The following is a 10,567-nucleotide window of genomic DNA, read 5'->3' as shown; positions in this document are numbered from 1 at the left end:
CTCTCTCTCAAATAAATAAATAAAATCTTTAAAAAAAAAAAAAAAAAGAAGTATCTTGAAAAAGCACATCTTAGACACCAGGCTAGCTTTGTGTCTCATCCTTTTTAAAAATCTATATTAATTTTATGGGTAAAAATATGTGTCTTGTCCTTTTAATTATCTTTTTCACAAATTTATAATGTAGACAACTATTGATGTTTACTGAGAAGCTCAATTTTCTGAATATTTACAGCCATCTGTGTTGACTTTAGTATGCTAACCTAGGTCATCAATGCTTTAATGTTCACCTGGGGGTACATTTGACTTTCTTTTTGACCCCAACACCTTATCTAAAAATACTTGAGAAATGGAAATTTTATTTGTAAATATTACAAAATTAGCAATTCAAGTAGGATATTAATATATTTTGACCCTAAAATTTCATCTGTTTATGAACTTGAGTTTCTTAGGATTTCTAATTCTATTAGGTCAGGAGATTAAATTCCTCTAAAAATCTATTCAAATACTCTTTTTCTTCAAATTTGAGAAATGTGTTTGACATTTTGCAGTTTTTTTTAACTTTCTAAAGGACTTGGAAATGGCAAGTTAAACCTTAATTCTGGGTTAGCAAACTATAATCCTATGGTTGTAGCATGCAATGATTTGGTGAATTGTGATAATGACTGATGATTTAAACTGATTTGCTAATACAATAAAGTTTCCCACATTTAAAAAGTGTTTTTGATAATGTCCAAAGTGTATTTAGAGTTGAAGTTTTGGTCTTTTAATTTTTTAGCCATAAAGAAGGCAGAAAAACATTCACCAATCCTTGCAGTATTCATTAAAATAAGAACTTTCACCATGGCCATGACAAGAACCCCAAATAATTCCATGGCTCAGAGTTGTGCTTTTCTGAAGTTAGGAAAAGCATCCTGTGCAGGACACAAAGGAAGGGACAGATCCCAGGCAGTTCTGATTCTTCAGCAATTCTGGTCTTCTGCCGAGTAGGAGCACTTAGTGAGTCAAGGCCTGAAGGAGGAGGAAACTACTATCTCCTGGGAAAGTCCTCTGTAATCTGGAACACCACAGATTTCTCAGAATGGGAGTTGGCATCAGAGTGTCTCCTGATTCTTGATGAAACAATTCAGTATGATCAAGGACACACACCTACGAAAATGGCTTCTGGAAACAGTTATTCTGGTATTTAGGAATAACCCAGCTGCTGAGCACCAGGAAATAAGCTTCAATCAACTATATTTCTTGTTAAGTGCTAGTGGACTCATTGGATAATAATTCTATTATAATAATAGTAATGACAATAAGCATTTATTATTCAAAGGCAGGCACTTGATATTCATTATATTATTAAGACTTTTACTTGGCATTCATTTTATATTACTTCCTCTGCCCTACCAGCTGTTATACCCAGAAATCTGCCCCAGAATCTGTTGGGGTCCTGATTAAGTCTGAGAAAATTCTGTTGTAAATAACTAAGTTACAAAAGATTTTATCTTCCATCATTTCCTCTGCCTTCTTATTTAAAAAAAAAAAAGTTCAGAAAGAGTATTGTGTCAGTGTTAATTTTTTGATTTTGATAATTATACTGTGATTATGTATGTTAAAATAAATGGGGTAAGAGATATGAGGGAACTTTTTGTAGTAATTTTTCAACTTTTCTATAAGTCTAACATTAATTAAAAACAAAGTTGAAAAACTTCATAATTTCTTTACTATAATTTGGTTTATATCTTTTATTATTTTCTTGTGGCAGAAAAGCAATACATGTTCAATACAGAGAACATTTTACATGCATGTAAGTAAAAGGAAGAAAATAAAAATCCCTTAATTCAACCAGCTAGTGGTATCTGCTATAAATACATAAGTGTAAATTCACTGAGAGGTATGTGTATATGGATGTGTAGTATGTATTAATTTCAATCACTGACTCCACTGGCAAAGATAAAGCTTGGTATTTTTTTAATTGAACTTAATTTATCTTATACCTTCGGTTTGCCTAATGGGAGGTAACTTAATTTAGTGACTTCCAGGTAGCTCAGGCATTTTAAGATTTAAAGTCAATTAAATACAAGTTTCAGATTCAGTCCCCTTTTTCTTACCCTGTAGGCTATGTTTGGTCTCCGTTCACCTTCAGCAGGCACGACTACTGAGCCTTCACAGTGCTGGAGGCTCACTGGGAATTATGATAAGATTTTGAAAGGCTGCCCTTGAGCTCCTTAACGGAGCCACCTTATTAGCTTTTACTCTTTTATTGCCCTGGCACATTTCTGATCTCTTAAGACTCTTAAGATCGGCAGAACCTTGAGGCTACACTCTGGAAAATGAAGCATAGCTTTCTTTTTTAATGGGATCCCCAGAAATTACTGGGCTATTATCCTTCCCTTTGTGGTGCTTAGCCTAGGGTGATGGCATTCAGGCCTTTTCCCTGAGATCCACTCAAGAGATTTACTCTGTGAACTCTAATATGTCATTCCTGAAAATTCTCCTCTTCCATTGAACTTTGTCTCTATCTCCTTATGGGTGAATAAAGCAAGCAAACAAGTAAACACACAATATCATACATTCTTCCAGAACCTATTAGTTATGACATAAACTTAGAAGTTTATGTATTACAGTCAGACTTCTGGAAATTCAGATTCTTAAAGTTATTTTCTTTGCCAAGGGTTTCAAAATTCTATATTATTAACAAACTATAAAAAAACATTTTTTGTAGGCAATTGTAAAAATTTGATTATGTTATTACAAGTTATTAGAAGACACCAAAGATTGATTTATTATTAATTTTGTTGGGTGTGAGAATGGCCTTGTGGTTCTGTATGAAAATATTCCTAATTTTTAGAGAAGTTAGTGAAGGGCATTATAGGCAGGCTGGGTTGGGAAGTGATAGGAGTGGGAGGTAGGGGACAGATTATAAAGAGCCACACCTGCCGTTCTTTGATTTCAAGTTCACAGCATCAAACAGGAGAGTGACATGATTAATGTGCATAAAGGGGGGATGATGAGAAAGCGTGTTTGTGACTGGGAGGTGAGTGGCTGGAGGAATTTTTTATTCCTTCCCCTCTCTCGGCATCCATACCCAAATCCATCAGCACACCCTGTTTGTTCTCTTAGCTTCATCATCTCCCCATTCCAAGCCACCATCATCTCTTAGCTGGACACAATTGTTTCCTAATTATCAACTAAGTAGTCTACTTCTGTTTTTTCTCTAAAATCTCCATAGAGCTGCCAGAATGAATTTTTTAAAGCCTAACTCACTTTGTTATTCTCACCCTTAATGAGGGTCTACCGCATTTAAAATAAAACACAAACTCAGCCATAGACCATAAATTTCTATGGAATCTGGCTCTTATCTTCCTCACCGTCCTCTTTGTGCTATGACTAAGTGAAAGAGTGTTCAAGTTCAACTGCTAGATCTGAGATGTAAAATAGTGACAAAGTGGACAAAAAAGTTGACTTTAAATAGCAATTTTTTACCTTAATCTGCATTCTTTAACAATGGGGCAATCATTACAGATCTTAAGGAGTCAGGTTTACCTGTATTTTCATATTTGCAATTTCATCTTTCAGTCTAACGATCATGGCTTCTTCATTGATTTTACACATACAACATTTTCAGTCTGAGCATTTTCTGGTGTATTTTCCAAGAACTTATTTAGACTCTGGCACACCAAAAATTGAACTATATTGCCATTTGTCTAATACTTCCAGAAGAAAGTAAATTAAAATAATTTGAAATGCCACTGTTTTCATCTTCCTCATCATCTTCTTTCTGTTTAGTGAAATGAAGTAATAAATTGCTGCAAATTCAATTTCTCTTTCCATTGCTGGTTCATGCTTACAGATGATAGCTTAAGAAAATGAACAAAGGCCTCTTGAAAAAACTGTCTTATTGACTACTCTTCATACTCTGCGGAAGGAAATGTAAAATGGAGCACTCTATGAAGGGCAAGTGTCAATATTGACCACCTTCACAAATGCATTTCCTCTTTGATCCTACAATTCTTCTTTGATAGTTACACGGAGACTTAGTGCGGTTCAAAACCACCACCAGCTTCTTTACTCTGGTGCTGCTGCTGCACCAGTTTAAAGGTCAGCTGACTTAATTTCTTCTGGGCTCCCAAGGTGCAGAGCTCAGCCTTGCCAGCCCCTTGGTTGCAGCCAGCCCACTGTACCCAAAGTACAGTTCTCTGATTCTCCTCAGACTCAAAAGCCAACTGTGGAGCTCTGTTCCTCCTATGGTCCCCGAGGAAAACAAGCTTCTTCCCACCTATTCACATGGGCAGCCACATGCCTCAGGTAAAGCTGGTCGCGCTCACTACTCCCAGCAATCACCAACTGCTAGAAATGAAAATTTTCCTTAAAAAAGAAAATGGAGGGGGGAACTCTGTAAACCTAAATTCCAATTAAACACTTCTGAATTCGTTGTGTCTCATAGATTCGCTAGTGACCCTTAAGATGAACAGTTTGAAGGCATCCACCCGAGATTCACCCCAGGAAATGAAAGAAAGTAACTTGTTGGTAGCTCCGTGGCTCGTAATATCGCGGAGCTTACTCAGTGGAAGATCCTGTTACAGGTCACATCAGATGAGGTAGGGATGAGGCAGGATGAAGTAAGGCCTGAAGAATGGGGCTGAGACTTAGGGCCTGGGGCAAACAGTGGAAAAGAGAGTCGTCTCTCTGTGTTTGAAGCTGGGAATCAAGCCGATAACGCAGACACCACCAGCATGCCACTCGTACTCCTGGGGCCGCGTGGCTTTCCCGCGCGCTCGCCTCGGGGGCGGGGAAGAACCCGGATGGAACCGCCCCTGCAGCCGGGACCCTCTACAGTCTTTGAATCCCTGCGTGGGGCGGAGTTGCCCTCCCTTCCATGCTCTGATTGGTTCGTTTCCGTAGGCTCCTTCCTCGCGATTGGGCTTTGACAGTGTCAGTCACAAAGCGTCACTGGTCTCTCAGACTGTTGCTAGAAGGCGACTGCGTCGACGTCGGATTAGACTCGCGGCGTCTCACTTCCATCGGAGCGCTTTTCCTCCGGCGCTCGGAACCTACTCTGTGCTTCTCGGCTGTAGGGCCTGGAGGGAGGCGTATTGAGCCGGCTCGAGAGCTATCTGGGGCGCACAAGCGTTCCGTTCGTTACCCGCTCAGCGCCATGTCGTGGATGTTCAAGAGGTGAAGGGGGCGAGGGGGTGGGGCGCAGGGGGTAACGGCCTGTCGGCGTCCCCAGATGAACCTGACCTTCCCCGCGTTCCCTTCGAGTTCTCCTCGCGTTCTCGGTGCAGCTTGTATTCGTCCTGCTGGTGACTCATATCGCCGCGGGAGAAATAAATGCATAGCCTTGGCTGGCGAGGGGAGGCTCCTCAGGCGAGCCTCATGCCAGGGCCTTGGAGAAATCTCTCTCAGGGGCTGTGGGGGGCCTAGGGTTCCAAGCTCCACTCTTTAGCCGGGATCCTGATCTGAGCTTTATTCAACGAACACACGTTAGATGCTCACTGTGCGCTAGACGGTGTGCTCGGAATAAAGGGCCAATTAAGAAAGCCCTTGTCCCCAGGTAGCTCACAGTTTATGTGCACGCACAGATATAGAAATATGTATTTGCAGTGGAGCCAAAGAGGTATGCGCGGCGTACAAGGAAAACGCGGGGAAATAGCTTCCATCTGTTCTTAGGAGAGTGGAAACTTTCAGGAAGCCCCTCAGCGAACTTCCCCTTATTTTTCATTTTCCAAATTGGTGTACATGCCTGTTCCTGGAACAGTTATCCATGAAAGGATTGAGGGTACCCTTAAACCAACGGGAATGGGAGACTTGAGGTCAACTTCCCATGATGGCATGATTTAGATGCCTGATAAGGGTTCTATTTGGAGAGAATTAAAACAGTGGATGCTGGTTGTATTATCTGTAACCGTATAAATGGCTTCACATATAATAATAGTTCCATATTTGCAAGTCGTTTCTAGTTCAATTCTTATTGAAATTTGGTGTGTAATTAGAGTTACATCATATACATCTCAATTTAAATAGATGATCATCACTAGGGAAAAGATTTGTGAGCCCTTGTTGGAGTTTTCATTTTGAGTACTCGGTAGGTAGAAGAGGCATTACTGAACAGGTTAGGGTTCCTGGAAACCTTCCCCACTCACTCCAATTCCTGCTTTACCCATAGTAACACTCTGTCAATCTTTATACAGCAGTTCCCACTAAAGATTTAACATGTTGAAATAAAATGAGAAAACAATTGGCCTATAAATATAATATGGTCTTTGGTTAAATATTGTATCATTTTCCTGTGCTTTTTCTTTTTTAATAGAGATCCTGTTTGGAAGTACTTGCAGACTGTCCAATACGGAGCCCATGGAAATTTTCCACGCCTCTCATATCCAACTTTCTTTCCCCGTTTTGAATTCCAAGATATTATACCTCCAGACGACTTCCTAACTAGTGATGAAGAGCTAGATTCAGTTTTATTTGGAACTTTGAGAGGTCATGTAGTTGGACTACGCTATTACACAGGAGTAGTGAGTATAATAATATTAGATATTAAGTTGAAATATATTTATCTTGTTAACCCAGAAGATAAGAATTTGAAGGTGATATGTACAATTAATACTTATTTTACTTTAAGTAGAATGTATCTGGGTAAGATAACAAATATTTAATGGCCAATTTTCTTCTGTATTTATATTCTCCTTGTAATATATAAAGCACTTTTTCCTGTATGGTTTCATTTGATGGCTATAATGACTTGAAGGTAGATAGAACATCTCTTATCCCCTTTTTATCACTGAAGAACTGAAGCTTAGGAAGGTTAGATGATTGGCCCAGAAAGCAGATACTAGGGGTGTATTCGTAGAATAACTTCCAAGTCAGTTCTTTTCTTTCTCCTCTTCTGTCCCTTAGCGCATTTCTGTACTTCAATATTTTTAATTTAGGAAGATTAATTCCTACTAGATAAGGGAATTGTCTATTTTTAGGTCCTTTTTTTTCCTTTCTGCAGTAAGACTATCTGTCTACCAATTTTTCTCCCTACATCTGTTTTTCTGTATCTCTGTTTGCATTGTGTGTATGTGTGAGAGACAGATAATATATGACTTTATATCTGGTGAGAAGTTGTCTTTGTTATGGTTATGTAGTATGTTTCTCTGTTATTTTGCTGATGTGTCACTAGTTTTAGTCTTTATTATGAAATATTTTAAGCATGCATAAAAGTAGAATAATAAAACAAACTCCCATATACCTGTGATTCAGCGGTTAACAAATTTTCTTACATTTCTTTCATCACTTTTCCTTTTGTCCTTTAGAACAAAAAAAATCTCTACTGTTTCAGGTTTTTTTTTCCTTAAGATTTTATTTATTTATTTGACAGAGAGAGAGACAGAGCAAGAGAGGGAACACAAGCAGGGGGAGTGGGAGAGAGAGAAGCAGGCTTCCCGCAGAGCAGGGAGCCTGATGTGGGGCTTGATCCCAGGACTCTGGGATCATGACCTGAGCTGAAGGCAGACTCTTAACGACTGAGCCACCCAGGCGCCCCTCTACTGTTTCAGTTTACATCCATATAATTCAGTATGTCTCTAAAAAAATTCAGACCTTGTCATTTTCATACTTAACAAAATTAGTAATTCCTTATTACATCTAATAACTAATCCATAATCAGTTTTCTTAATTGTTTAAAAATGTCTTTTTATAGTTCTTTTTTGTTTTTGAGAGAGAGCAAGCCAGAGCATGAGCAGGGAGGGGCAGAAGGAGAGGAAGAGAGAGAATCTTAAGCAGATTCAAGTGTGGAGCCCCACAAAGGGCTGGATCTCACAACCCTGAGACACTTAACTGACAGAGCCACCCCACCTAGGCACCCCTCCTATATTTTCTTTATATTGGAGCTTCTTAGATTATTTTGTAATTGTCTGAAATGTGTTGTCTAGGAGATTTCTTAGGAAAGAGGATTTCCTGAGTTTCTGTATGTTTCTAATTGTGACATTTATATTGAAGGGCAGTTTGGCTAAATATAAAGTCCTTAGCCTGTATTTTCTCTCTATATTTTGATGTTGCATAAAATGTTGGTGAGAATTCTGATGACAATACGATTTCTCTCCCATATAAGTGAATTGGGAATTTTTGCCTCCATAACTAAAGGGTATTTTTCCTTATCTTGAAAATCTAGTAGTTTTATTGGGGTATGTCTTATGATTGCCCTGTAACTTCATTTTCTTCTATTTCAGAAAATTTTTCTTTAATTACAGTTTTAAATGCTTGCTTTGTTTTTCAGGGACTCCATTCTACCATCTATCTATTAGATCTCCTCTGCATGTATCTATGCCTGTGTATATGCCTATTATTTTCTCTGAAATCCTTTCTATCATACTTCTTCATTTCTTAATTTTTCATCATTTATTTCCCTTACCATGTTTTCCACAAGGTCTGTGGAACTTTGTGTTCTTTCTGGTTTTTAATTCTGAAATAGTTTTTCATTTCTAATTTTTTCCTGAAATCTATTGGTTCTTATCTCCTATCCATCTCTCTTCTTTAGTTCTTTTATCTGTCTCTGTCTCTGAGCTTGCCTATTTCTGATTTGTGCTATTTTTTCAAAACTTAGATTTTTTCTAAATTATTTTAAGCCATTGTGAAATACTAGATTATGGTTTCTGATCTTAGAACATTTACTATTTGTTGAGCTTAGAATAATTTCTATGACACTAGTAAGCTAATAAAAATGTTGAGCCCATTAAAAGTAATCACTTTTTTATTTTTAAAATATGTATTATTTATTTTATAAGTAATACATAGTCATTATTTTAAAATGGCTAAAAGAAAAACCATTAAATCTCCCTGTAGTTAATCATCCTGGACCATAAGTTATTCATTTTATTTTTTCACACTTTACTCTGTGGGCATATGCATGTAAATTGAAATCATATTATGTATTAAAAATTGAGATCGTTATTATGTCTATTATAGTGATCACACTTTTTTCTCCTGGTGAAATATTAGGACTATCTTTTCATGTCAGTACAAATCTATATTGTATTTTTTTTTTTTTAAGATTTTATTTATTTATTTGAGAGAGAGAGAATGAGAGACAGAGAGCACGAGAGGGAAGAGGGCAGAGGGGGAAGCAGACCCCCCGCTGAGCAGGGATCCTGATGTGGGACTCGATCCCGGGACTCCAGGATCATGACCTGAGCCGAAGGCAGTCGCTTAACCAACTGAGCCACCCAGGCGCCCTATATTGTATTTTTAATTTCCTTATTGATGGACGTTTTGAGGTTGATCACTATTATGAAAATATAAAAATTGAGGTATTAATCTTTGCATACTTACTATTTTCAACTTTTTCCAGTTTTATTGAGATGTGATTTACATGAGAAAATACACTTTTTTTTTTTTAAGATTTTATTTATTTATTTGACAGAGACACAGCGAGAGAGGGAACACAAGCAGGGAGCGTGGGAGAGGGAGAAGCAGGCTTCCCACGGAGCAGGGAGCCCGATGCAGGGCTTGATCCCAGGCTCCTGGGATCATGACCCAGCCGAAGGCAGACACTTAATGACTGAGCCACCCAGGCGCCCCCCCATGCCTTTTTTTTTTTTTTTAGAAAATACACATTTCTAAGTATATGATTCCAAGAGTTTTGATAAAGATAAATACATGATAATCACCATTCTAATCAAGATACAGATTATTTCTATCACCCCTGGAAGTTCTGTTGTGTTTCGTTGTAGTCCTTTCTGCTGGACCTGCCCTAACACCTACAACCAAATTTCTCTTGGTATCAGTTTAGCCTGTTCCAGAGCTTTATATGCATTAAGTCATACATTAATGTACTCTTTAATTCTAGCTTCATTCAAACTCAGCATAATTCAAATACTTATTGAGTCAATTTTGGCAATTTATATTTTTAAAGAAAAGCATCTATTTAAATTTTCAAATTTATGCTACAGAGTTGTGCTTAGTAACATTTATACTTGAAAATATTTTAAGTGTTCATTCTCTGTGTTATATATTTGTGTCTAGTTTTTATCAATTAGCCTTGGTAGAGATTTATGTTTCATCTTTTCAAGCAGCCTTTCTTGGATTTTTCTTATGGTTATTTTTCTTCATTGTTTTCTGTTTTATGTTCTGTTATCCAAGTTCCCTAAGTTTATTTTATTTTTAGATTTCTGATTTGAATGCTTAATTTTAATCTTAATAATAATAGCTTTTAATCTTAAACATTCTTCAAAGTACTGTATTCGCTATATCTCCTAAGTTTTGATATATAAAGTTGGCATTGCTAAATTTTTTAAAGATTATTTAATTTATTTTTATTTTTTTAAAGATTTTATTTATTTATTTGACAGAGACACAGCGAGAGAGGGAACACAAGCAGGGGGAGTGGGAGAGGGAGAAGCAGGCTTCCCACGGAGGAGGGAGCCCGATGTGGGGCTCGATCCCAAGACCCTGGGATCATGACCTGAGCTGAAGGCAGACACTTAGTGACTGAGTCACCCAGGCACCCCTATTTATTTTATTTTTAAAGATTTTATTTATTTGGGGCACCTGGGTGGCTCAGTCGTTAAGCGTCTGCCTTCGGCTCAGGTCATGA

General features: G+C 37.8%; 1 protein-coding gene across 6 annotated transcripts in view; it reads left to right on the top strand.

The window, feature by feature from the left end:
- Positions 1 to 4,934: 4,934 nt before the first annotated feature.
- The window catches only part of HLTF (helicase like transcription factor), a 52,470-nt gene continuing 46,837 nt past the window's right edge, over positions 4,935 to 10,567 (top strand). For all 6 annotated transcript variants that reach the window (XM_081827584.1, XM_081827573.1, XM_081827579.1 and 3 more), the window contains exons 1-2: positions 4,935 to 5,163; positions 6,299 to 6,506. In XM_081827584.1, coding sequence (XP_081683710.1) covers positions 5,144 to 5,163; positions 6,299 to 6,506 — 228 coding nt within the window. In that variant the 5' untranslated portion in view covers positions 4,935 to 5,143. The remainder of the gene's footprint in view (positions 5,164 to 6,298; positions 6,507 to 10,567) is intronic.

Source organism: Leptonychotes weddellii, chromosome 1 (assembly GCF_054177405.1).
Source record: "Leptonychotes weddellii isolate Sample4059 chromosome 1, ASM5417740v2, whole genome shotgun sequence".
NCBI lineage: Eukaryota > Metazoa > Chordata > Mammalia > Carnivora > Phocidae > Leptonychotes > Leptonychotes weddellii.
Note: the sequence above shows the minus strand (reverse complement) of the source record. Positions and strands in the feature narration are given on the sequence as shown.